This window comes from Phacochoerus africanus, chromosome 11, assembly GCF_016906955.1.
Source record: "Phacochoerus africanus isolate WHEZ1 chromosome 11, ROS_Pafr_v1, whole genome shotgun sequence".
In the NCBI taxonomy this organism is placed as follows: Eukaryota; Metazoa; Chordata; class Mammalia; order Artiodactyla; family Suidae; genus Phacochoerus; species Phacochoerus africanus.
The window spans coordinates 46,463,935-46,491,498 of NC_062554.1; the positions used below are offsets into that span (position 1 = coordinate 46,463,935).

The 27,564-nt window shown below is 56.4% G+C and overlaps 1 protein-coding gene across 1 annotated transcript in view; it reads right to left on the reverse strand.

Moving 5' to 3' along the window:
• Positions 1–2,614: 2,614 nt before the first annotated feature.
• Positions 2,615–27,564, reverse strand: part of LOC125110777 (nectin-1) — a 65,550-nt gene continuing 40,600 nt past the window's right edge. The window contains exons 2-6 of the mRNA XM_047752355.1: positions 17,772–18,122; positions 16,930–17,232; positions 16,431–16,548; positions 14,751–14,902; positions 2,615–5,864 (exon numbers count right to left, since the gene is read on the reverse strand). Of these exons, the coding sequence (XP_047608311.1) occupies positions 5,320–5,864; positions 14,751–14,902; positions 16,431–16,548; positions 16,930–17,232; positions 17,772–18,122 (1,469 nt within the window). The 3' untranslated portion in view covers positions 2,615–5,319. The remainder of the gene's footprint in view (positions 5,865–14,750; positions 14,903–16,430; positions 16,549–16,929; positions 17,233–17,771; positions 18,123–27,564) is intronic.

The window sequence follows — 27,564 nt, forward strand, 5'->3', positions numbered from 1 at the left end:
GTCTAACTAAGGCAACAGTGGACACGCCCCAGGGGGACCTTAGCCACTATGTGGCTTGGGTCTCCCAGACCCCCAATGTATGGTCCTCTGTTCTGCTGAGGATGGGGGTGGAGAGATGGGCACAGGGGTTGAGGTTTGGACACAAGTAGCCTAACTAGCAGAAAGTTCTTCCCAAGCCTAGCTCAACTAGAAAGCTAGGTGTGTCCTGGTCTGCTGGCATCCTGGGGGATGGGGCTGGGTCTGGCTCCTCCAGCCCAGAGAGGCTGCGCATAGGACTAATTGGCTTGCCCTCCTTCCTCTGCCGCAGAAAGTCTTGGCTAATTTGCCGGAACGCTCTAGTTAAATGCCAATTACGACATTCTGTCCACTGCTCTCTTGCAATATATTAATATTGTAATTAAGCATTTATTGCCTGCGCAAATTAAAAATTAACTTAAACGGACAGCCTGGAAAACTGAGGAAGTGACCGCTTAAACAACCAATTTGCATTTCATTCAAGATCTCATTCAGGTCTCAACATCTAAACACAATCTAGGGTGCTGGGTCTGGTCTTCCAGTGAGGGGTCCAGCCAGCTGCCAACAGCTGCTGGCTTCTCCTGCCCGCCCCAATCCTAGGTGTGGAGGGCGTGGTCTTGACCCAGATGGGCCAGAGGGCTTTCTGCTTGGCAGCCAACTTAGCTCCCAGCATACTCATCCCTTTTTCTCAGGGGTGTATGGTGTGGATTACAGTGAAAGAAGATGCTGCCGGGGTTGGGAGGCGGTAGCTGGGAGGGGGCAGTCACCAAAGCCCCTGCTACTCCCACCCCAGGATCGATTTGTCCTGCATTCCAGCCCAGGAGATGGGAAGCAGATGGCGTTGGAGTGGGGAGGGGGGGAGGTAACCAAGGAGCTAGGAGACCTTCCTTCGACCGGGCCCCTGGAGAAAGGGGGCGGGGTCTCTGAGAGCGCTTGCAGGGGATAGGCCGGCCAGTATTTTCCCCCTCCAAAAAAGATGAAAGGATAAAGCTCCCCCTCTTCCCTGTCCCCAGGGATCTGTCTAACACAACAGGTGTGACACTGCTGGTTTTCTTTTCCAAACAGACGTGGTGGGGGCTGGGGGGGGGCGTGGCAGGAAGGAGCAGGACATAGGGCAGTGGGGTGAGGGGAGGAATTGGAGGGGCCTGAGTAGGAGCCCTGGGGCAGGGGGACGGGGGTCTCCAGCCAGCACAGGACCACCCCCCCACTTGGCCCCCAGGCTCCCTATTTGTTCCTGAGCAGCCACCCCTCCTGAGGCTTCTGTCCACGGTGCTCCCACTTGTATGGAAGATGGCTCAGCCCAGGAGCTGGGTGGCCACTCAGGCGGGACCCTCACACTGGCCCTTGGGGTTCCTTCGCCTGTGCGAGGGGGCTCCTCTGGGGTCCGTGTCACTTTCCCAGAACCCTGGGACCTGGGCACGGGGGCTCTCTTCCTTTCGCTAGGATGCTGGTCTCACCCCAGCTGTGCCCTGTCCCCCTTCCACGGCTGTGGGGAAGGGCTCCGCCCCCGAGGGAGATGAGAGGAGTGACACGAGGCAACCAGAGTTGTTTTAAAGACTTTATTTATAAAAAAGTACATTTTTTTTCCTCAGTACATTTTTCAACCCATCATTTTTTTTATACAAGTAAAAGGGGGTGATGCAAACACCCCCTGGGTTAGAACCAGGAGAATCTGCTGGGCCGTCCCCAGGACCAAAGACGAAAACAGTGACTAAGAAACTGAAGCAAAGGTAGTGTGTCAAACTTGGGGTGGGGGGCAGCTTCTCCTGGATTTTGTTTCCATTTATACAAAAAAAGAAAACCATTTTTTTTTTTTTCCAGCCGAGAATCCCATTCCTCACAGCAGGAGTCGGAAGAGCAGCAGCACCGGGGCGGTGGGGCGGGTGCTCCTTGGGCCTTACGCTCCATCAGGCAGCAGAGATGCTGCCGAAGCCCTCGCTGCCTGGGCCACCGCACAGGGGCTGGGGTGGGTCTCCCCACGGGTGTGGGGCTGGAGGCACCCACCTGCTCCCTTCTAGGAGAGGGCTCCGGGTGGGAGAGGGCTCCTCGGAGGCCTCTGTCTGGCCCCCCAGCCTCCCCTCCTCCCAGGTGAGCTGCCCGCATCGCCTAACACAATCCCTGACTTCTCTGCTTGGATGAGGGAGAAAAAACGATTGCACCAGTGACTTGGGCACATAGGAGGGGGTTGGCAGAGGGAGCACGTGCCAGGGAAACAGGGCCCCTGTGAACCTCTGTGAGGACCCTGGCTCTGGGAAGTCACTGCTTTTCCTGAAGGGCTTTCAGCAGGACCAGCCCATGCCCCTGGCATGTCTGCAGGGCTGTAAGTAGCTAGGCTTGTGCGGGGCACCGGTGCTTGGGCCTGGCCGCAGGTGTGCGTCCCCGTGCACGCATGGGCCGGGCTGCACGTGTGTGCCTGTGTTCCCCGATTCTGTGCTGCTGCTCTTCAGAGCCTTCTGATCAAAGGGGACTCGGAGGGTTCTGTTACACATTAGAACAATATCAAAATCTTAAGGAAATAGGGATATCGGTGGAGTGGGGGGGGGGGCGGGCAAGGACAGAGGGGCAACAAGAGGCAGGATGACAACTGGGGAGGCCTTGGCACAATGAAGACCAAGTTTATTTCATTTCCAGCAAAGGCAGAAGCTCAGCTCATGCTGGGGGCTCGGAGGAGAAGCAAGATGTCCTCATCTGGCCGCTGGGCAGGACCTCCACGTTGCCAGCCGGCTGTGGCCCAGCAGTAGCACTGCCCCACAAACTTGGGCCACAGAAGACCCTGTCTCCCCACACCCAAGTGCCGACCCCCGCCTCAGGTCCACTCTCAGCCCCGGGGTAGCAGCTGCCCTGCTGATGGGGGCCCTCACAAGGCAGGAGCCTTCCAAGTGGCCCATGCATGGGGCTTGGACCCCACGATTTGTGCTTTGCTGGAGGAGAGGGCATGGAGGTGTCTTAAGGGGGGGGACTCAGTGCTTTGGCTAGGCCCCGGGGGCCTCCTAAGTCCATCACATAATAAAGAAGAGGGGTGGCAGTGCAGGATAAGGGACACACAAGAGGAGGAGTCCTTTCAGTCTTCAAGGGGACAGAGAATGCCTCCATCAGGCAAGCCCCTGGGATTGCCTCCTGCCTGGGGGCGGGCGAGGGGACCAAGCAGAGGGACCAGAGTGGTGTGAGGTGGGATGGGGCAGTGATGTGACATGGAAAAGGTCCTCTGCCCTGGGAGGGGGGAGGGGGGCGGACACTAACACTGCTGGGAGATGCAGCCCAGCTCCTCCATCCCCCTCTGCCCTGTGGCTAGAAAGACCCCAGAATTTTCTCCCAACTCCACCCCATCCAGTACCCCCAATGCCAAGAGAGGGGAGATCTGCCCCAGGGCTGGCATGGCTTCAGACTTCTGCTACGTGGCTACTGGGTGGTCTGGGCTGGGGCTAGGGCAGTGGGGGCTGGGAGAGGAGGGTCGCCCAGCTAGTGGGTCCAGGGTTGCCAGGGCAGAGATGGAGCTGGCTGGGGGTTCAACAGCAGCACCAGGGAGGGGAGGAGTAGGGCGGGGGCTGGGGGCTCCCTTGGGAAGCCCATGGTAGGGTAGGTTGGTGCCCGTGGGGCACAGAGTGGTCTGCCTCCCTCCCCTCAACACTTGCCATCCCACAGAGCCCCTGCACCCTGGGCTGAGTTAACCAGAATCCTAATGGGCAGGCCTGAACCTGCCTCTCCCATCCCAGGGTCTTTCCCATCTAGAGTGCTGGAGGGCTGGGGTGGGCAGATGGAGGAACTGAGGCACTTTGAGCTGGGGGAGCTGAGTGAGAGCTGGGAGGGGCCTTCCTCCACAGTCCAGACGGGAAAACCATCAGTCTTGGGTGACCGACAGGCCCCCAGGGCCCCGTTCAAGAAGGGAATGGACGATTCAAAGGGAAAGCTTCTCCACGGTCCCCCCGCAGCCCCAATCCGGAATGGAGACCAGGGAGAGCTGAGCAGGATGGGAGGGTGCCAAGCAGGAGCTTCTGACTCAGGATCCACGGCCACCTGCTCTCATAGCACTTCCCCACTTCCCGGCAGGCCTGGAACCTCTACACTGACACCGATGACGCTCCGGAGTCTCAGCGGACTCCGCCCGCTTCCCCTGTGCCAGCTTCCTTCTCCGATGCCCTTCCTGTGGACACTCCTGTGCCTGGCACTCCCGGAGGTAATTCCCTCCTGGGCTCCCAGCTCTGACTCCCGGAGAGAATCAAGAGCTGCTAGCACTTGACAGGGAAGGGAGAAATCGGAGAAACTTCCATGCTGTAAGAAGCAGTTCAGGGCCAGCCTGAGTGAGACCCGAGGGTGGAGGCGCCGAGGGGCCTCATCTCAGCTATATCCCTGGAAGCTTCGGAAGGCTGTCCCCATCCTCAGCGGGAAGGAAGGGGGAAGAGGTGGAACAGCGAGGTGACCTTGGGCAGTGTCCAGCCTGGGTAAGGCATGTGACCCCAGGGGGAGCACAGGGGTAGACACGAGTGGCGTTTATGTGCATGTAGGTGTGTGGACATGTTGGCAGAGGTACGGGAAGTCACGTGGGCCAGGTCTACCTGGTGACCCGCTCTGTGGGAGCAGGCACACCAGAACCGAGCCAACGAAACTCTGGAGGCCAGTGAGGAAAAAAAATGCAACACCAACCCTGCCAGGAAATCACGCTGCTCAAGGCCCAGGGTGGGGACCTCAACTTGATTCACTTAACAAACATGGACAACCCTGGCTGCTTTGGAAAAGCCACCCCTCCCACCCTCTACCTCTTGGGTGCAAAGGCTGCCTAGACTGGGGGTCCAAACTCCCACTGCGTCAGCTCATGGTGGGATTGGGGGTGGGGGTGTGCCAGGTTCCCTCTCCTGGGGAAAAAGGAGCAGCATCGGGGGTCTGGGGACGGCAGGGGTGGGGCTTTTCCTCTTGGAGCCCCTTCAGCCCTCCGCCCGCAAGGAGGGGACACACACAAATTCCAGTGTTGGGGGCGGGGGAGGGCTGGCTCCCCAAGCCCTGGGGGCACGCCCGGGTACACAAGACGAGAAAATGGGGCTCCCGCAGAGGGTGGCAGGTGGGGTCAGGGGAGAAAGGGATCAGCAACACCGAAGCCACAGTGAACACAACACCATGGGGGACACAGGGGATGGGAGGGAACCAAGAAAAAGCCTGGGCGGGCGTCCTGGGCTCCCTGGTGCCCCAGGAGCTGGGGGCCAGCTTTGGGCAGCTGGGTGAGTCTCTGGCGAGCTCCTGGAGGAGTGGGTGGTGGGGGGTGGGCAGGGGGCGTGCGGGTGGGGGCTGGGGCGGAGGCTCTGGAGAGGGGGGCTACACGTACCACTCCTTCTTGGAAATGAAAGACCCGTCGTTCTGAGAAACCATGTTCTCGGCCAAGTCCAGCTGCTCAGGGTCGTACTGGTAGCCCAGAGTCCGGTCCCCGTAGCCATCCTGACGGGCCTCTGCCTCATCCACTGTGAAGTAGGGCCGCTTGGCATCCTCGTCGTATTTGGGGTGGGGGCCACCCACCTTGCGCTCACCCCCTCCGCCCTCCTCCTCCTCTTCCTCCTCGTAGCTGCTTCCACCCAGGGGACCGGCTTTCTTCTCGTCGTCCGAGTCCTCGGGGTACTGCAGGTTCTGGGCCATGGGCGGGTGGTGCTGGGGGATGCCCGCCTTGCTGTAGCCATTGCCGTATACGTGCTTCTTGGTGCTGTAGTCACCCTTGAAGGTGTGACGGCGCCGGCGCAGTGCCACCACGATCCCGCCGACCACAAATAGCACCAGCAGGATGCTGCCCACCACGCCCCCAATGATGGCCGTGGGCACCTGCCCTGCACGCCGCCCGTGTTCGGGAGGAGACGGGGTGTAGGGGAACTCTGGGTAAGGAAAAGAGATGGAGGGGACAGTCAGTGTCTGCTCCTGAGGAGTCAGCGGGGGTGGCAGGGAGGGAAAGAGGGAGGGAGGCAGGGGAGGAAAAGCCAGGGAGTGGGCCCAGGGCCCAAGGCCAGCTCGGTTCCACAGCACCCCAGCACCACCCTCCAGCAGCTGCAGTGATGGTAGCTGGACGAGAGAAGAGAGAGGCAGAGACAGTCCGGTGGTCTCAGAGCCTCTGTGCTGTTTCTCCTTGGACGTGGTACCCGCCCACCCATGACCCAGTGTCCTCCAGAAGCCAGTAACCACCATGACACCCCGTGGAAGAGGTCTGCTATTAATTTCCATCCAGCACGCGAAGAGTCAGGCTTAGAGAGGTTAAATAATTTGCCCGAGGCCACCAGCCAGAGATGCATCGTTGGTTCTCTCGAAAGCAAAGTCTGTGCAAATGTCACTGCCCCTCTGCCTGACACCTGCTGGTAACTGCCCCAGCACCGTACCTTGGCTTCTGAGATTCGGATCCTGGAGCAGACTGGGTGCCCCAGGCTTGATGTCATCTGGTCCCAGGGTGCAGGGAAGAGGATGACCTGGGCTCCCAGGTGCTGGCCCTGTAGATGCCCCGTGACTGCCAGAAACCCGGGGTTGTGGTTCTTGGCTGTGGCCTGACCCAGCGGGGCTAAGTGGGGGCGGGGGGTGCAGCCGACCCAGGCTATGAGCATAAGATGCTCAATGTGGCCCCATCGAAAGTGGGTATGGGAGCATGTGAGCAGCAAAGATGACAAGTATCCACAAGAGAGCACGCTTGCGGGCACACGCCCTCATTGTCACCACCAGCCCACACATCTGAGGTAAGGAACGTGTGTGCAAACATGTGCCCACTGAGAACAGAGTAGAAACAAGAAGCCAGAAGAGGGAAAGAGAAAGGAGGCGGGTGGGCAGGCAGAGAAGGTGACTGCTGGGGGACTGGGCCAGAGGCCACAGGGGTCCCCAGGTGAGGCCGAGGGAGGCGGTTCCCAGCGCCACCACAGGGTGGCACCGGAGACCGCAGCTGGCCTTGGACAGCAGGCGCCGGTAGACAGGTCCAGGGCAGGCCTGGAAGGCTGACCTCGGCTGCTCTCAGCCCTCCTCTCTTCAGGCCAAGGGAGAGGGTCGATTTGGGCCCAGGTTCTGGCCTCTGGGAATTGGTTTCTGCCAGCTCACTCCCTGATTCAGCATCACTCACTCCATGGGAATCCTGTTCCTCTTATGAGACCAGTCCCTCCTCCCAGAGGTGGAGCCTGTCTTGTGTGTGAGCCGGCGGGGGGCGGCGGGGGGCGCGGGGGGTGAGGGAACAGCAGGGCGGGAGGGTGCTGTCTGCAGGGCTGGGGGGGTGGGGAAAGATTCTGAAAGAAAAGACAAAGGGCCTTCCAGGAGTTCAGGCTGGAAGGGCTCATGGAAACGTGGGGCCAAAGAAGGGAGGCGATTCGCCCAAGTCACATGGCTATGGCTAAGCTGGGACCACCCAGAGGCTCTCGCAGGCGGGAGCTGGCAGAGGGAAGCAGGAGTATTGAAGGCTCAGCTTCCCACTTGTCACCACTGTGTCCTCAGTGCAGGTCACTGAGTGGCTGCCCAATAAATATTTATTGAATATCTGTCCTCACCGCCCACTTCCAGAACAGTCTCCCTGAACCTCAAGCTTCTTCTGGTTCACCAGGTCCCATCTGTTTTACTGCCTCGAAAAGGGCTGCACACCTGCTCCCCATGAGGTGGGAGCTGCCACCACAAGAAATGCCCAAGAGGCAGCTGGCAGGAACCTAGCCGCCTCTGTGCTTTCAACCTGCCGGCTCCCTCTTCAGTTCTTACCCCATACCTGCGTGCTCTCTCCTCTTGCCACCTGCCTCATCATCTCTCCATCCACCCACCCACCCACTCATCCACTCAGCAAACACGTATCGAGCATCTATTTCGCTAATCCCGGGAGACAAAGAACCCACGGCCCAGCTGAGGGACCAAATGACTCTCTTAGAGGCAAAGCAGTGTGTGGATGTCGAGGGCGCTGGCAGATGGGTGCTTCGGGAGTGTGGGGAAGAGAGGACCGTGGCCTGGAGTTTGAAAAGGCTTCTTGGAGGAGAGAAGACTTAGGCCAAGGCTTGAAGGATGACTAGGACTTGGAGAGGCTGGCAGAATAAGGAAGGCACCGAGTGGAGGGACCTGGCCTTTCCTTTCGACGTGTTTCCTACAAATAAAAGGGGCCCCTGACTCTCAGCTTTATTTTCCAAGTGTTCTGTCTGGGCCTTCTCTCTGCTCCAGCCATCTGGTTGGAGGCTCCATCCTTGGACCTTCAGCCGGTACCCTCTGCTTTCCTTGCTAGGGATAGACCTGGTGTCAGTGTCAGAAATGACCTGGATCCTGGTGGCACAGCAAACCATTTCGGGTAGCAGGCTCTCATTGAACTTTGGGGCTTTATCTTTAAAGGCCTCAGCAGTTCCCAAGCAGTGGCCATAGAACCACAAGCCATTGGCTCCGAGGGTTGGCAAAAATACTGGGGTCAAACGTTTCAGGAAATGTTGGTGTGCACAGAGCATCAGAGCCCTTCATCTTCGCAAACACACTGAACTGTAAGAGGAACAGGAAGTGTTTCCCAACCTACTGGAACCCAACCCCACCCCTCCTGACTCAAGGACCATTCACGGGACCAGTATTTGGGGACACACTTAGCAAACTCTTCTATTCAGCACATCCTCATTCTGGAATTCTCTTTGCCCCCCTAAAACCCATCTCGCTCACTCTGGCTCACCACCTTCCCTTCCTCTTTGTTCAACAGCACATCTCCCACCACCATTCATCTACTCTGCCAGCTTAGACTCCCATTCACCTGTGACTCTTCCTTTACCTCTTGGGTGGAGATTACACCATCAAATCTTATTGACTCTTCCTATTCGATAGCGTCTTATTTGATGCCAGGTCTTACTGTTATAGGAGATCCCTCAATTTCCCACCTTCACTTGGTCTCTGCCCCCCTTTAGTCACTTCATCCATAGTCACCAGGTTAATTTTCACTATGTGGACACCACCACTCCCTTTCTCAAACACTAGCAATGACTCCTCCACTGCCCGTTAGACCACGCCGGTCTTCAAAGCTCGCGTCATGAAACTTGATCTTGGGTTTGGCCAACTCACCGTTTTTGCTGTTCAAGTTGACTGTTTACTGCAAACTTTTGCTCATGCTGTTCCCCCTATCAAGAATGCCCTTCCTCATCCCCTGTGGCCTATTTCAGTGCCTCGGTCCTGTCTTTGTGTGGTCTTCTCTTCTCCAGCTCACACTTACCTTTTCTCTTTAGAATTTTTACATACTAGTGGTCTGTAGCTCTCGTTCTGGTATAAACAATAGCTTATTCCCTTCCATTAATCATATACTAATGTATTACAGTAAAGCCTGTGATAGGACACCCTGCAGTAAATGCAAATTAGGATCTATCATGATTGGCTCTGGTCTTTCTGGCAGCTCTCAAGTGGCTAAAGTTCTTCTCCAGGAACAGGGAGAGAGGGGTTGAGGAAGTGGCAGCGTCTTGGTAATTTGGGATTGACCCAATTTAGTGTGTTCCAGTTGTGTACAATATTAGTTCCACTATATTTACTCTTACACTTTTTTTTTTTTTGTAGCCGAGACCCAAGGAAAAGCAAATCTCTCCCACATTTTACTGAACTAGATTGAATTTTTTGGACCCCATAATCATAGCCTGGTAGAGTGCAAGAAAGCGGCTGGTGGCCCAAACGAGTCTGCAAATTTGTGTTCAGAGTCAATCTAGAACCTGATCTCTTCTCACCGCCTCCATCATTACCAGCCTGATCCCAGCCACTATCATCTCTCACTTGGATTATTGCAGTAGCCGCCTAACTGGCTTTCCCAATTCTACACTTTTCCACTATAGACTCATTTCCCCACTGCAGCCACAGAGATCCTGTTAGGTCTGAGAGCTGAAAATGCTCCACATGATCTATGCCTCTGCCTCCATCTCTGGCTCTCCTCCCAGCTGGCTCCCCTCTCAGCTTCCTCAGGGCCTTTGCCCGGGCGGCTCTGGAACCTGGAAGGCTTCTCCCCTGGTGTCCCATGCTCACTCCCTCGCCTCTTTCAGGGCTTGGTTCAAACTTCTCATCAAGGCCACCTTCTCACTGAGGTCTTCCTTGACTCCTTCTTGAAAATCACAGCTCACAAACCCTCACCCCAGGCCCTCGGGAACCCCTAACTCTGCTTTGCTTTTTTCCCGTGTCACCTTCAAAATGACTACATAATTTTTCAAATGTATCTTATCTGTTACTTGTTATCTGTCCTCCTGTGCTGAAGTGTAAGCTTCATGGGGACAGGGACTTTGCGTGGCTTCACTGATGTACCTGCAGGCACTGAGACTGCCTGGCACATGGCTGAAGCTCAAGAACGTTTGGTGAGTGAATTCTATGAAAGCAAGGCCATGACTTCAAGGTGAGCCACTGGGTCTCTTTCTCCTCTAGGGCCTTCTGTTTAATTCCCACCACTCCCCTAAGTTCTAAGGAGGTTTATTCTTTCTTGGAGATTTTTGGGAACCCTGGTTATTTTGCCTAGTTGAGGGCCAGGCCTGCCTAAAAGAAGATTGGCTAAGCAAACGTCCAGCTCTGCAGGCTTCAAAGTGAAGACGCCAAGTGAGGGTGTGGAGGGAGTGGATATGGGGACTCATTTGTAAGCAGAGGTGGCTGTCTGCTGTGGAACGGAGTGCCCTCCCCTCCTACCCCTCCAGCTGTCACATTCAGCCAGTAGCTCCTGTCTCTGTGCCAGGAGCAGAGCCTCAAAGGGCGCAGCTGGCAGGAGAGAGAAGAGCTGGGCCGTGGGGGGGTCATGTGCGCTTCCTGGTGGGGGCCCAGCAGGCTCTCCTTGCTTCCTTTTAAAAGAGGGCAGCCCGGCCCCACTGCTGAAGGGTTGCAGCCTCCCCTCTGGGATCCCAGTCTTGCTGGGACCCTGAGACAGTGGGGGCTTTGCATTCCTTTGGGGCCCTGGTCTGTTGACTGGGGTGGGTAGGCTGGTACGGGGGCTTGGGATGGATCAGAGGTGAAGTGAAGGTTAGAGTTTACAGCCTGATTCTAGGATCTGGAGGAGGTTTGGGGTCAAAGAGAATATTTGGGCTTCTAAAACCAATGCCTGCAGCTTCCGCCAGGCTGGCGGGCAATGCTCTGGCGCCAGGCTAGGCCAGGAAGCATGAGAACTACACCTCCCAGCATGCAGTGCTGCTGGCCAGGGAGGGTGGGAAGGCCTGAGGTCAAGATCTGGGAAGCCCTTCTTCTCCTGCAGCTGCAGCAGCTGTGCACCGCCGAGACCAGTGGGCAGGGGCTCCTCCCGCCAGAGGAGGACAGGAATCCTCCCAGGGCTGCGAGCTGCTGCCTCCTCACAGGCTCCCCACCATGCTGCCCTCTCGGCCCCGGAGGTGGGCAAGTTTGCCCACAGCACAGCCATGGGCCCCCTCCTGCACCCTCAGCACCCAGACATCACTTGCCTGCTTGCTGGTGCACGTTTACACACGCAGAGGCACACGCCCACACTCATGCCTGGGCATGCACACACGCAGGCTCACACCACCCCCCTTCCTTCCAGATGGAGCCTGAAGCCCCACCAACCCTTGGTCTGAAGGACTCCCGCCCTCCTGCGCAGAGCCTATTGCCTTTGCCCTGCACGGCTGAGCTGGCGCTGCACTGGAAATGGAAATTGGCACAGACTCCCTGCACTCCAGTGGCCTTCCCCGCCCTGCTCCGGGGAGTGCCCTGGACAGTCTTCTCCAGACACCCTCAGTCCCAGGGACAGCCACTGCCTCCTTTGGCCGCTTTAGTCTGGTCAAAGCCATCCCTTGCATCCCTCCCCACCCTCAGCATGGCCCCCAGGGGCCGAAGGGAGGGGACCTTATGAGTTTGTTTTGTGACTATTGGGTCAACCCCATGACATTGCTCCTGGGAAATGGGCTTCTCAGAGGGCCCCAGGCCCCTGGAAGTGTACCTGTAAATTATGGTGAATTTGTTTTCTCTGATTTCTCAGCTGCATGGCTGCAGCCTGGACTTGTTTGTTTCTCTCTAGGAAAACCCTCATTGTACACATGGCCCCTAACTGGTCCCCAGTGCCATCCACGCATCCTCCCAGGCACTCAATGTGAACCAAGTGAAGCTGCTTCTCTGCTGAGAACCCTTCAGAGGCTCCCCGTGGTCAGGAGAGAGGAAGCCCCACTCTCTCTGTTCCTACCCACTCAGCTCCAGCCATTCTTTCCCACCCACATCCCCTGCCCGGGAACCCCTGCCCTCTACGGCTGCCCACCCATGCACGCTGGTGGGAACAGCTCAAAGGTCATCTTCCCCTGGATCTGAGACCCGGAGAAACCTGCGCCCAAGTGTGTCTGTGCAGGTGGTGCAGCTGCCCTGCACAAGCGTGCCTGCATACTCGTGTCTCTGGTGCACACCCCGCTGCATGCCTCCCCTGCCCGTCTCTTCATTTCCCTCTCCATATGTGCCCAGGGCAAAGCTATTACCCGAACGGATGGCCAGAATGAAAAATTAAATTTCCACTTATCCATCTCCTTCATGCATTCCCTCCAGACCAGCGGGGCTTGGAGCACAGGTATGGCTGTGTCCCCGGAGACTAGCCCGTGTGGGATGAAGGCTGCTGGGGTTGGTGGCTGCATGGAAATCACCCATAAGTACAGGAACAAACAGCTCTGAAAAGGCTCAGGCTGCTTGGCTGAGCCTTCCTGAGGGGGCTGGAGACCTTCCCTTGGGACAGCCAGCTAAGTTGCTCCTGGGCCCCATCAATGATTCAGTCAGCATCACACGTCCCTGGCTTCTGCCTAACTGAGCTGTCAGCCACAGAGTCCCCTTATGCAGGCCCCTTCTCATCGCCCATGTGTGTATCTTTTGGTGACATCCCTGTCCCGCTCTGTACTTTGAGGAGCAGGGGAGGATACGCTGTATGCCTCTTCCAGCTGGAGCCCTGGGCAGCCCCAGCCCACCTGCCCGCAAAGCCACCTAAGCCTGAACACAGATCCCATGAAGGGCAGCCCTGGAGCAATCACAGCCAAGGAGATGGCTCACCTCCACAGTTTCCCTGCCTGGGCCTGGGAAGCTGTCGCCTTTCCTCCCTTCCTGCTCCTAGACCTGGTGTGATGCCCTGATGACTTCCTGGACTCACGGTCATCCTGCGTCCTCCTGAATTTTGGGAGAAGGGAGGCCCCGACTTTCCTGTGCCAGCCCTGCCTCTGGGGTTGGGCAGCACCACTTGGTCCCATCAGCCTAGCAGGGCCTTGGCCGGTCTGCTCATGCTGGGGAGTAGGATCGATGGGAGGTCTCTGCTCCCGAGTTTCTTGGCCTCAGCCCCTGATTTCCTAATCAGGAGTTTCCCCAGAGAGCCGAAGTGGTGGAGGGGGTGCAGAGGTGACACTGGTGGCCCACGGCTGGGGAAGGTGTCCTTACACAAGGAACCCATGCTGTGTGCCAGGCAGTGGATGATGCATTTGGCCTGATCCTAAGAGACCTGAGATAAGTATGATGGTGATAGTCCGTATGACAGATCAAGAAGCAGAGGCTCAGAGAGGGGAAGGCCACTCGGCCAGGAAGAGCCAGCATGCGAACACGCTCAGGCCAGGGCTGTGCTATGCCTCACAGGACCAGCTGTCCTGAAGGGAGTCAGGTTCCCTTAGGACTATTCTTTACCCTTTGTGGCCTTGCTGCCCTGGGACCAGAGCTCAGGCGCCTGGGAGGCTCTTTACTGAGCTTTGCTCAAACTTCTTCCAGGGGCCAAGAAGGGTGTGACTCTGGCCTTCCCATCCTTGCCAACCTACTGGCACCCCCAAGCCCTAGCCTGGGGGAAGCGCCGTCTTGGCTTTCCCCAGGCTCTGCCTCTGACACTTCCTGTCCAGCTCAGCAGCAGCATGACATCACTTCCGGACCTGGGAGGTTTTTTCTGCCACTTTCTCACCCTGCAACCAGCTCAGGTACAGGGTTAAAGATACCCCGGGTGTGAAGCTGTGATGGTAATTTACCCCTCGACTGGCTTGTTTTGATCTTTCCATTAAGAACGGTAATGATGGAGTTAAGATAAATAATCAGAGAACAGAGGGCACTGACTGATGGACTGGTCTGTGCTAGGTGCTTGACCTACATAATGTAAATTCTGACAATAAGCCCTCAAGGCACATCATATTATCCCCATTTTACAGATGAGGGCTTGTCCTGCTGCTTGACCTGGACGCCCACGCTCCTTTTATATCCCACATGTCGTCTCCCCTAGGGCATCCCAGCTCCTGCGCTCCCTTTGCCCTGAGAGGGCAGGTGGCTGAATCGCCCTCCCACCTGCACTGACAGAGGAAAATGCAGGGAAAACAGCAATCCAGGCACAGAGCACACAAACCACCATGGCTTTGGGTTCCACCCTGGCTTTCCCTCCATATTCCTGCTTGAGGCAAGCTTTGCCTCCAGCCCACAGGGCTTTCCTGAACTGCAGGAGCAGAGCTGGGAGAAGACAAGCTTCTCTTGCAAGCCCACCCCACCAAGCCAGCAAGCCAGCAAGCCAGCATCACACGGTGTGTTCTGGGTGTGCTCTGTGGGCAGACCCACTGGCAGCTCTAACCACGCCCCGCCCCCAACAGCACTGTTGCAAACAGCACTTACTTCCGCCCTTCCGGAGCCTCCCTCCTGCCCCTCTCTGACCAGAGTCACCCTGTCTCATGCACAACCTTCACAAAGGAAAAAGCAAAGCAAAGCAAGACCAATGGCCAGAGCTCAAAGGAGAACCAGAGAAACAGGAAAAGGAGATGCAAACTTCCTCCAATGACACAACCCAAAGGTGGGGGATGCTGGCAGTGGAAGAAGAAGTGGTGGGAGAGGCAGGGAAGGACACAGCGTCCTACCTGTGATATTGACCTCCACCTGGCCCGAGCGGGTACCGATGGGGTTGGTGGCCTCACAGATGTAGGTTCCTGCCATGCTGTAGTTGATAGGTCCCCTGAAGAAGAGAGTTCTATTCTGGGCCTCCACACCCTTGGGGAGGGAGCCATTCAGCCTGTAGAGATGGGGAGACAAGGTAGAGGGTTATGACCCTCCAGCCCCAAGAAGCTGCCCCTGTGTCACCCACCTGACTCCAAGACCCCCTGCCCTTTGGCTGAGTCAATAGGCGGGGTCTGTCTTGGAAGGATTAAAAACAATAAAAACAACAATTATTGCTTGCATGTGGTGGTTTTATATTATTCAGTGTTGCACATTTGATGATTATAGCACTGAAACATAGACAGGACAAGTGGTACTGGTCCCACTTAACAGAGGAGAAATAAGGTTCAAGGCCAAGGAAACACAGCTGGTAAGTATCACCTGGAGCTCTAGCCAGATCTTTGGGCTCTTGGCAGTATTCTTTTCACTACTCATGGTTCCTGGTAGTTGGTCCTTGACTTCCTGGGTAGCTGGTTAATAATCAGGGGTCCTAACCCCAAATCTGTTGAAGCTGCACCACTGGGGTCACGGTCTAGAATCCCCCCCCCCCGCACCCACAGCATATGGAAGTTCCTGGGTCAGGGATCAAATCTGAGCCTCAGGTTGCGACCTGCATCATAGCTATGGCAATGCCCAATCCTTAACCCACTGTGCCCCGGCAGGAACTCCATGGCCCGGAATTTTAACAAGGTAATAAGATGTGATCCACATTGAGGTATTGGGTTCCACTTCATTATCTTGCTTTCTTTCTGGTTCAAGTCAGAGGCTTTTTTTCATGTGGGGGAGTATCCTAGAAGTTTCCTGAACATGGGGGACCTTCTTCCTTCTTCCTGATCCTTGATGCCACACACAATTATTCTGTTGGACCCAGCAGCCTCTTGGGCCCTGCCCACTCGCACCTTTGAAGCGCTCCTGGTTCCAGGAAGTGGGTGGTAACCAAGGGCTGAGCTGTGCCATGTCCTCTACTCCCGGAAGCCATCTTCTGACCACCCATGTTCACCCACTTCTTGGCTTCCCCACATCTCTGTCTTTCTGTGTGTTCTATCCAGCTCTTCTATGGGAAGACCCTTGGCTCAGGCCATCAGAGCTGGCTGGAGGGGGAGGCTGGATCCTTTGAGGTCCAGGCACAAAGACCATGAGGCCATGAATGGGATGATGGGCTTTGGGGCAGGTGCTCCATGAACACAGGCGTGCTGGGCTGACTGCCGCCTTCTCCCTGAGAATCTGGGGGTGCTGGAGAGAAGGAATAGGAACAAAGAAAGATCTGGGGGTGCTCCAGAAAGCCAGCTTCCCTGGGGACACCTTGATAAAAATAAATACTGGGGTCTGGGGTGGGAGTGATTCAGACTGAATCACCAAAGGAGAATGACAAAATTCTTTATTAGGGAGAAGAAGGGAGGCAGATCATGAGGGAAGCCCCCCGGCAGAATGGTCTGTCCCACTGACACCGATGTCAAACACGGGGGCGGCCCCCTCCTCTTCTCACAGAGAAACCTGAGCCTAGACCCTTGTTTCCTCCCTGTGTAAGGCTCCTGGAGGTGGGGTGGGTGCCCCCTCCCCGCCAAGGACCAGAAAGTTTCCTTGCAAGGCGGCCAGGCACTTACGTGGTCCAGTGGTACTCGGTGGCTGGGGGGTTGGCATCAGCTTTGCACGTCAGCTTCACATCCATTCGCTGCAGGTACCAGTTCCCATCAAACCCCTTGATGGTCACCTCGGGCTCATCTGTGGGGCAAAAGATGATGTTTGAAAAGGGTGAGGTCAGGAGAGCGGGACTTGGGTGAGGGAGTCTCAGACAAAGACAGTGACATGGCAGCAGCCAGAAGAGGGGGAAGAGTGACAGGGGGAATGGAGGTCACAGACCCTCTGGCAGAAGCAGCAAGGGGAACGAAGGAGGAGCAGGGCAACGTGAGGAGTAGGGGCGGAGAAGAGGGGAGGACAGAGCACCCTCAGAAAGACAAAGGGAGGATGAGGAATGATAAGGGGGTGACGGAAGGAGGGAGTGGGGAGAGCGCCAAGAGGTGAGACCAAAAGAGGGAGGGCTGGTGAGGGTGGGGGCGGGGCAGGGGACCACGGTGCCCGCCCGGGAGGCCCGGCCCCACTCACACTGCACATTGAGGGTGAGGCTCTCCCGGAAGCGGTCCATGTGGTAGTTGACGATGCAGGCCAGGGACTGCTGGTGGTCTTCCCGGCTGGGCACCAGGCGGTAGCGGCTGATGACAGTCACTGTGCCATTGGGGTTCCGGATCTCCTGGTACTCTGCCTCGCCCTTCAGGTGCGTTTCCCAGGACACCACACTGGGAGGCTTCCCATTGGCCGAGGTGCAGGTGGCCACCAGGACCTTGTCATCCTTCCCTTTCTTGGCTCGAAGCACCGCCTGGGTGCCCTCTATCCAGTTGGTGGGTTTGGCTGCGGGCAACCAGAGAACATCATGGGTCCAGCCCTGCTGCTTCATCAAGGAGGCACAAACCCGGGAGGACAGGTACCTTCCAGGCTTTGCTTCAGGTCCCCCTGATCACCTTCGTCTCTCAGCTGTGTTTCACCAAAGCTCCTCCCAGCACTTCTCACAGGGAACTCTTTGGCTTTAACCCATGACCTTCCTGCTCTAATGTCTATATCACCTTTTGTTGAGCGGAAGTCGTCCTGGACTCTTGGCGTGCTCAAGGCACGCGGCTCAAGAGGCTCTCCCCATTACCATGGCGTCTGCCTGCTTCTTGGCCACCTGGAAGGTGCCCCACCATGGGTCTCCAGGCTGAATACTGATCCTCAGCTCTGCCCACAGCTGAAGCCCCGCTCCCATCCCCAGTGAACTAGAAGAGCCTGGCCAGAAGGGACCGGAAGGGCCATGCCCGGAGCACAGGAGCATGCCAACCGAAGGGGACCACCTGGGGCCATCGAGGATGGCCAAGCCCCTGGCCATTGCCGAGCAGAGTGGTCGGTTAGCTTACCCATCACAGTGAGGTTGAGCTGGCTCTCTCGATTGCCCGCAGGGAAGGTGGCAAACTCGCAGATGTAGACGCCCTCATCCTCCAGCTCCAGGCGGGAGAGGCGGATGGTGCCGTCAGTGAAGGAGGGTCGCAGGAACTCCACGCGCTCCCGGTAGGGGGCCAGCACCGAGACGCCCATGGCGGGGTTGTAGATGGCCACGTTCTGCTTGGAGCCATTGGTGGCCTTCTGCCATGTGACCTGGGTGATCTTCACGCCAGGCAGAGGGTTGGCGAAGCTGCAGTGCAGCACCACATCTGTGCCGATGAAACCATACATGGAGTCGTTCACCTGGACCACCTGGGTGTGGGCACCTGGTGGAGGGAGATGGCAGAGGGTGGTCAGGGACTGCTACAGTCCCCACCCCAACTCCCTGCATGCTGGTCTTTTCTTTTCTAGCAGAGCCATGATGTAAAAAGATTCTGGCGATAAAAATAACAATCGTTTGTTATAGAAACACTGTGGGCAATACTGACAAATACTGAGAAGACGATGACAAGAACCCATGACCCCGCCACTCAGACATATCACTGATAATCTTATAAGAAGTATCCTCTTTTTCTTTTTTCTCTATATATTGAGGTGATCATCTTTTTTTTTTTTTTAAACAAAATCAGAATCATATTGTACACATTGTTCCATGGGCTGCCTTTTCACTTAGTGATATACCATCAATGTGGTTCCATGGCAATAAATAGCCATCCACACCCTCATTTTTGACGAGGAGGGTCCAATGTGCTGCTTTTTGAGCAGAGGCCCTGCTGAGGAGCTGCCAGCTGCTTCACCTCCCTGGGCCTCGGTTCCCGCGTCTGATAAATGGGGCGGATAATGCCGTCACAGGTTGCTGGGAGAACCAAATGATATGATGGATGAGGCAGCGTCAGGAGGCAGGAAGCGCTGGGTGAGCACCAGGGCCCGCAGTGGCCGTCATTATGGCCACCCCATCACCTTCTCCCTCAGGAAGGGCTGGGTGCCCAGGCCCCGGGGTGCACTGCCTCTCGCACAGACAGGCAGAGACAAGTGGGAACTGCATGGGTTCAGCCCCCTTTGGCTCCCGCTGGCCTCACAATCAAGTCTTAACTTCACATTTGAGGTTCCCATCATCCGGGCGCTGCTTTTTTGTCCACATTTCTCTGAACGTGATGTCCTCCAACCATGTCAGACTGGGCCCTTCCTCAGAAGATGCCACGTTTCTGGGTTTCCTCCCTCCCTCCGCCCATTTATACACCATGTTCTGGGTCTATCATCTGCATTAGAGTCACATCGACAAGCAATTCATTCCCACCCTCCAAGAAGCACAGAGCCTGCAGACACTGCACTTCTAGACCCCTGTTCCCAATGTTCCCAAGAAGGCCCTGGAAAGCCCTTCCTCTTCTCCGCCTATGGCCATCCCACTCAGGCCAACCCCTCTGGAAAGCTTCCTGAATCCTCCCAACTCTTTTCTGCCTGGAAATGTGGTTGTTCACACCTCTGGCTTCTCCTCTGCCAGAGAGTGAGCTCCTCCAGAGCAGTGTCTGTCTTTTCTATCCCTGTAACCCTGGCACCCAGCCCAGCAGCTGGCACACAGTAGGTGCTCAGTAAATATCTGGGGCCAGATAAATGGCAACGGAAGCCATGAGACGTGCAAGAAAGAGGGAATGATCAGTGGCATCAAATGAATGAATAAATCCCCTCTAGTCTCCCCACCGATTTACTTTACTCCATCTAGAATGGTTTTGTTTGAGCTTTTCCTTAACCCTGAACTTGGTTCAGGCCCCTAACCTGGGGCAGCCGTCCCTTCCAGGGGGCTCACTCCCAGCTTCATCATTGGCTGTCCTTGCATGCCTCCTTCACTCAGGAACTTTATTGGGCTCCATCAATAACGTCAGTGCCAGGCCCCAGACTAATGTGCCCCCCACCGTCCCCCCAAGGGAGTCTGGTGTTCCAGAGTGGGAACTCGGGTCTCAGGCTTGCCTCTGCGTGATGGAGCTGGGATCAGCGCATACTCCCCTAAGGGCTCTAAAGGCCATGGTCAATGAAATATGCTCCCCTCCCCACCCCCACACACCTCCCCTCAAGAGGGTACAGGTGTACAGGTCAGGTGTCTCCAGGTCACTGCAGTATCTTCTGTGTTTGGCACACAGTAGGCACTTAAGAAATGCTTGCTGAATAAATACATCGTTGACCCTCCGCCAGGCCCTTGCCATGCTCTGAAAGCTTCCGTGATGTGCCCCCTTCTTTCTCTACACCCATTCACATCCGCACAGCCCTTCAAGGCCCACCTGTGGTGTCCTCACCCCACCTCTCCAGTTGTCCCTGTGGCCCATCTGTGGGGTCCTGACATGTCCCCAGCAGAGAACACTATGCGCTGGTAGGAGAAGCCTGGAGAGGGCAGGGAGTCAGGAGGGCTGGCTTCCAGCCTGCCTCATGGTGAGCCCACCTTGGCACCTTGGCCGGTCACTGTCCCTTCCTAAGCCTGATTTTCCTCCCCTGTCAGGGAACAGGCTGCACCCCCGAGTCCCAGTGGCCCCTTCTGGCCCTGACTGTCTGGTTCCCTGAACTGCAGCCCAGCCCAGCTGTGGCCCCACCCCAGACACAGTCCCACAGTGAGGTCAGTGGGCCAGTCCGCCCAGCAGCACTTCTGCTGACTGGCCAGTTGGCAAGCGGCTAGGCCCGAGGCCCTCCCAGCCGGATAAATGGGTACTCCCTCCCCCATGCCCCAACCTCTACTCACCCAGCCTGCTGGAGGCTGCCCAGCAGCTGAGCTAATGTGGGTATAATTGGGGAACTTTCACCACCCAAAGCTAAAACAAGAAAAGCCAGTTGGGAGGGCTTGGGCCACAGGTGGTGGTGGGGGGGTAGGGGTGTGGACACCGAGATCCATCTTGGGATTGGTACCAGGGCATGGGGGGGCCTAGAGCGGGACACTGTCCACCAAGCCTGCCGAGACCCCATCTCCTCTAACCCCCTAGGGGTTTGGGGACAAGCGGGTTCAGTGCCTAGAGCACAGGCTGACATTCGTTGGCCACATTCTCAGCAGTGACCTCACTCTGCAGTGCTGTGAATACCAGGAGGGGAGATGGCTGATAGCGGCCTGGGTGTGGGGACGGGAGGCCACTGCAAGGGGTTCAGGCCCCCAGAAGGCCCCTCTCATCCATCAGTGCCTCAGCAGGCTGAGGTGGGCCTCCCCAGCCCACGCCTGTGGGGTTGAGGCTGCCGTCTCCTCTCCAGTGTGAGGTTCCCAGAGCAACCCCATGGCGGGCACCAAGTGGGTTCCCTGGGCCGTCGCTCCTCTGCCCCATGACGATCAGGCTGGGAGGACCTCTCAGGAGCAGGCAGGCTCATCCTGGCACCGGCCTCTCTGCCCACAGAGAGGGCGTTCACCTTGTCCGCTATTTTCATCATAAGCATCTTTGCCCCACAACTAACTGGCCATAAAACAATTTTACCAAAAAAGACAAAATAATAAAAAATCAAAAAGGGCATAAAAAAGGATATAATGAAATGGAATAAATGAATAACAAAATTAAAAAGACTTTTTCACGAAGTACAAAATATTGGAATTTAAAATGTGTGTAGATTCATGGTGATCCTGTGCAAAAAAAATGATTTTATTTTGTGGGTTGTATTTGTTCAGCAGTAAGCACCCGTCTTCAAGTCTTTTGTTCACAGTATTTTTTTTTTTTGCGTTGCCTGTGGCATGTGGAAGTTCCTGGGCCAGGGCTCAAACCCGAGCCACAGCAGCGACCCAAGCCACTGCAATGACAATGCAGGATCCTCAACTGGCTGTGCCACAAGAGAACTCCTGTTCATAGTATTTTATACATTTTTTTTTTTGGCTTGTCGATTCATCTCCTTATTTGGCATCGAACTTTTTATTTTTCACCAAAATTTCTTCTTTCATTAAGAGAGATATCCATTTAGAAACACGGGGGTGCATGTGTGTAAGTGAACCCCGCTTTGCGTTGTGAAGGCCTCCGTGCTTTCGTGTGTTCTCGGCACACTGTCTCACGTTCGTTGAGAGACTCTCCAAAGTTCTACGGAAAACGGAGGCTCAGTTCTGTGCCTTTGAGGCCCTCAGCCTCTTTCTCCTCCAATGTAGTGTGTTTCAAAATACGAAACCAACTCTTGAGGCGAATCATCGTCTTCTGTCAGCTCGATAAAGCCATCAGAAACGTCGCTAACTGGAGGAAGCGCTAGCGCATCTCAACGAGTTGAAACCAAACTGTCAAACCAAACTGTCAACCAGTTATTTTATCTTTCGAGGCAAAACTGCCTCGTGGCCACTTGGTTATGCAGCAAAATGTTTGCAGTGAAAATGCTTTCGGTGAAAAGTGCCTAGAAGTGCTGTTAGCAGGGCCAGGGGAGGGGGCGCTGGGGGGGTGGGCAAAGGCGACTCTTGGAGTGTGGGGCTTGGGGTCACTGACGGTGGGGAGCCTGCGTTTTGGAACTGGGAGGGGCTGGGAAGCCTGGTAAGGTCTGAGGATCCTGCCTTACTCCTCCCCCTACTCCAGGCTTAGGGACCCAGAGCCTCCAATCCCCATCCCTGATCTTGGTCAGACGATGCCAGGTTTGCGAGAATGCCCCCCTCCCTTTTTTATTTTTTTATTTTTTTTTCTTTTAGAGCTGCACCCACAGCATATGTAAGTTCCCAGGCTAAGGGCTGAATCAGAGCTGTAGCTGCTGGCCTACACCACAGTCACAGCAAGGCATGATCCGAGCTGCATCTGCGACCTACACCACAGCTCACTGCAATGCTGGATCCCTGGCCCACTGAGTGAGGCCAGGTATCAGACCCACACCCTCATGGATACTAGTCGGGTTCGTTTCCGCTGCGCCACTATAGGAACTCCTCCCCCATTCTTTAGGTTGGGCAGATTGGGAGGCTTTCAGAGAGGCGGGAACATCCCACCCCATGACTCTGACAGGCAGGGTCAGAATGTTGTAGTCACCATCAAAAAGGGACAGAAAGGGCTGGATGCAGGCAGGGACCCAGGAAGAGGGCCCTGCTCTGTGCAGGAAGAAGCGAACTGTAAGTCTTCTCTGGAAGGCCCAGCAGAAGGGGTAGACATCAGGGGAGGCCCCTTGGAGACCACACAGCTGCTGTTCCCAGCCGGTCCATGCTTCTCCACCAAGCGCACCAGCCCTGACGGCCCAAACACTGATGCCTGTGTCTCTGCCACATTATCTAAGCTCCACCCACCCTCTCAAGGGATATCCTGTCACCATCCGGCAGCACAGTAGGTTGGGAAGAGCCAGACAGTGTGGGTTTGCATTCTCTCTGTATCACTTACGAGCTGTGAAAATTTGGGCAAACGACTTAACTTCTCTGTGCCTCCGTTGGCATTGAGGTTGCACATCTGCAACATGAGGATTATAATAATGTCTACCGCATAAAATTGCTGTCATGATTAAATGAGTACATGTGAAACTCAGAGGTCAGCACAAAATTGAGTGCTCAGTGTTAGTCTCTATGATCACTGCTACCACCACCATCACCACCACCACCTCTAACACCATCACCACCACCTCCATCACCACCACCTCCATCACCACCACCATCACCACCACCTCTAACACCATCACCACCACCACCATCACCACCACCTCCATCACCACCACCACCATCATCTCTTCTTTAGCAGCAGGTGATCTTTCCTGGAACCTCAGACTCTCTCTGGTTCCCTAGCTAGGGCTGGTCCACAGAAGGGACCATCTCTTCTTCCCCACAGGCTCCCTCTTATATGAGGCTGCCCCAGATGTGGGACCCACCACCTCCAAAATGGTAGCACAGTGGAGCTCAGTGGACCATGCAACTCATCATTTTACAAAGGAGGATACCAGGGTCCAGAAAGGCTGGATCACTTGCTCAGGGACACTGAACAGCAGCACCTAGCCAGGAGCTCTTCCCACTGGGCCATTAAAAATAGAATCAATCAGGTTCTCAATCTAACTCCCCAGGGCCTCATTTGAGGTGGTGTCCCTCCTGGAATATAATCTCCAGATTGTAGAAATGGCACAAACACCAGCTACAATACTGCAGCCATGGTGCCTGTGGGCCACCCTGGACCCTGTGGGCTTGGTGGGGGATTGGGTCAAGGGGCTGGGGGCTAGAGATGGAGCCCCAGCTAGAGGCACCTGCAGGAGGACGCTATGTGCAGAGAAGGAAGAAGCCAGAGTGGTGGGGAGTGCCAGTGGAGAGAACTACAGGAACCCGAGTGCTCAGCAGAGAGGCTCCTATGTCCAGGGGGGCTATTAAAGACTATTTCTTTTCCTGACCTCAAGAACTGCCTATTTTCTCCCTGGCCACCCTGGGAGCACCAGGGTCTGGGACCCAGTCCCAGGTCTCTGTGCTCAAGTGCCTCAGTTTCCCCATTGTCGTTGGGGTTGGGCAGTACGAGCTGCCATCGTGGCTTCTCAGAAGTGCTGAGCCAACAAGGCAGGCGTTGGGCCGGCCCCTGAGACGTCATGGACCTGCAAAAGCCCCAGCTCAGCAACAAAACACAAAGGCTCCTCAGTTGTGGCCGACAAACCTGCTCCCCAGGGCCCTGCCCGCCTGCCCTGCCTTCCACCGAGCTAATCCCAGGCTGGGGCCACAAGTTCCCACGCAGCGGGGTGTGGCCCAGAGTGTGTATGTGTGTGTGGGGGGCACTCTCCTCCCCATACCCACCTCGACCAGTTTCTCTTCCCAACCTTTGAAACCTCAGACCCCTCTCTCCCTAGCCAGGCAGGCGGGGACTGGGCCCCTGTGGTGGGTGAAGGGCAGGGCTGGGGACAGGGGATTCAGGGATTTCTGGTGTGGCCGCCTCTTCCTCTGTGCCCTGAGACTCTGCCCATGTGCCCTCAGTGGGATGGGCAGAAGTGGCAGGCCTGGCTTGAGTGGGAGGCCCTGGGCTTCCCGATGAGAGCCTCTCTGCAACCAATATCCTTTGGGATCTATTCTAGGGCTTTCCAGGGATGCTCCCCTGCTCCCCGCCCTGGAACTGGCAGAAAAGGAACAGGACATCCGGTGAGAAACCAGCAAAGTGGTAAGTGGGGATGACTCACTCACTGGTGGGGAGGAGGGGGGGCCTCCAGACATCCTTGCTGAGTCAGCAGTGACTTAAAGGTTAGAGTTCCCCACCTCCCAAGGCAGACACTTCTCCAAATGTCAACTCCCAGGGCTGGCTAGCTCCTCACTTTCCCGTGCTAAGGCCTGCCCACCCAGGGGAGAGGCTGGCGAGGTGGAGGGTAAGATTCAGAGAGAAACCTCTTGCTAGGGTCCCCTCCCCTGGGAAGTTTTGTCCATCAGTGTTGCCTGGACCCAGTCGTTCTGCCAGCAAGAACCCACATGAGCAGGGCCCTTGCTGAAGTCCTTTGAACTTGTCCTGTCTCGTATCTATGCCCCAGGCACGTTTCCCTGAGTCCGGGAGCTCCCCGAGCACCCAAGCTGCATCTGCAGCCTCCCCTCCACACCCAGGATGGGGTCCAGGGTGGCCCAGGACAAAGGGCTGAGTAAGGGAACAGAGAAGCGGCAGCTGGCAGGCTCTCATCCCTGCGCCCCTGGCCACCCGTCTTTGGATCCGAGCATGCTCAGAAGAGCAAGAAGTTGTGAGGGCCCAGTCTGGGCCAAGGGCCCCTGTCCCTTGCCGCTGTTAGCTCACTGCTAGCGCGTCTCCTGGGGAAGGTGTCCTGGGGCCCTGAGTCCTCTCCACATTCACCTTGCCCGCAGAGGTGATAACATCCCAAGATCCCACAGTCAGGGGCTAATTGCTACTGTCCAAACCCAGGCGCCTCTGCCCCTCATTTGGGGTCACAGAAACTGCCGATGTTTTCCTCTTGGCTGATGCATAACTGCCCCCACCCCCCCGACTCCCCACATGGAGCTGGTTAATGATGGGCTGTGGGGCTGGCGCCCGGCGCCTTGGGCGGGTGAGGACAGTGCGTGGGTGAGGAGGGGGCGCGGCAGCCTGGGAAAAGCCCCAGAAGGAGCTGGAGCAGGAGCCGAGGATCCTCCAGACAGGCCGGGCCAGCCCTGCTCCCTTGCAGTGCAGGAGCCCAGAGGTAGTGGTGGCAGTTCAGGCTGCTCTGGAAAGTCCCATCTCTCTCTCTCTGAAACCTAGCAGGACAGGCTGGGGGACAAGGATGAATCAGACACCTGGATGGCTCTGCGACAGGCCTGTTTCATGCTGGCTGCCTGTCCCCAAAGCCCAGGGCAGGGCTGGTCATCAGCAGCATCTGAGGAACAGGAAGCCTCTTTGGCCCCCTCCATCTGGGGCTTCAGGCTCCACCCCTCAGTCCTCTCTGTACTGCTCATGGCCTACCTGCCACCTTTCCTCTGGCTGGGTGGTGGGGAGGGAAGGTACCCATTAGAAACTGGGAGAGGCAGGCTCTGGTCCCCACTACTTGGTCACTTTTTTCTGTATGGCCTTAGTTGGGAGAGTTTGCTTCTCTGCCTTATTTCCTTTCCTATAAATGAGAGTGTTGGACCCCACGACCCTGGAAGACGAGGCTTTAGATGTCACCTGTCCAGCTCTCTCTCTGCCCCCGCTCTGCACCTTCTCTGGATCAGCCTCTGGAACTTCCCTACTAAGTGGCTGTTCTACCTCTGTTCACTGCCCGGCCTCTCCAAGGAGCCCACCCAGATCACATGGAATGCCAGGAAAATGTAGGCTGCATGACGGCAGAGCCGGGGTGCACAGGGCCCTTCCAAGCCACGTACTCACCAAGCACAGCTGATGCCAGCTCCTAAATGCTTTTGAATTCATCTTTGTTCTCCATCCCCCACTGGCCCCCATCCAGAGTCTTCCTGAGCTCCCCCCATCCCGACCCAGCTCAGCCCCTTCCCTGCCGCCTACCTCCAGCAGAGTCTTACTTCCTTATTTCTCAACATTCCCGGGTTGGGACTACCCCAATCCCTTTCCTTTGAACCCAGCACCCACCATCTCATCTCTGCAACCCTGTCCCCTCCTTCTCCCCAGGCCTTGCCCCTGCTGCAGGCCACAGTGAGCTCTCACCTAGGCCACTGTGCTACAATGCCAGGTACACACACCTGCCTCCAGACCTCCCCCTCGAATCCATTCTCTGCTCTCTAAAATAGAAATCATTCCCGATTTAGAATCCTTCCATGGCTTCCTGCAGCTCTCAGGATCAAGTTCAAAGTCCTTTGGGACTCTGGACCTTATCTTCAGCATCCCAGCGCCCAGCCTTGTCCTTCCCCTGCTCTCTCCTGTCATGTAGGCTCAGACCACCAGGTCCCTGCTGTGTTCTTCCCTCCGCTAAAAGCAGATACTGGCTACTCACCCACTCCTTTTTCATCCTTCCTGAATGACCTTAGCCTTGACTTTTGGGGAGGCTTTCCCTCACTTCCCCCACCATGAGTGAGGAGTTCCTGCACCCTGAGGGCCCCAGTGCCTCATCATACATCTGTCACAGCATTTCTCGTACTGAGCAGAAAGACTAGCACTCCAGCCCCGGACCTGGCATCTAGTAAGCATAAGGGGGCCTCAAGCGGCTGGTGGAGAAGGCTCTGAGCCAGTTGGGGTGCTGGGCCAAGGTTAGCTGTTTCTCAGGTCTGACTGTCACTTCCTGGAAACTGCACATTAGCCAAGGAGCAGGACCTATACAGGAGGACACAGCACGGCATGGGCAGGTAGGGCCGGACGACAGAAACAGGAGGTGAGGCCTCACATCGGCACGGAAGGGACGCAGGTCAGGGCCCAAATCTCCTCCTTGACAGACACCAGGAGGCTACACCCCCAAAGGGTGCAGGGCTGTCTGAGCTTGTCTGCCCCCGAC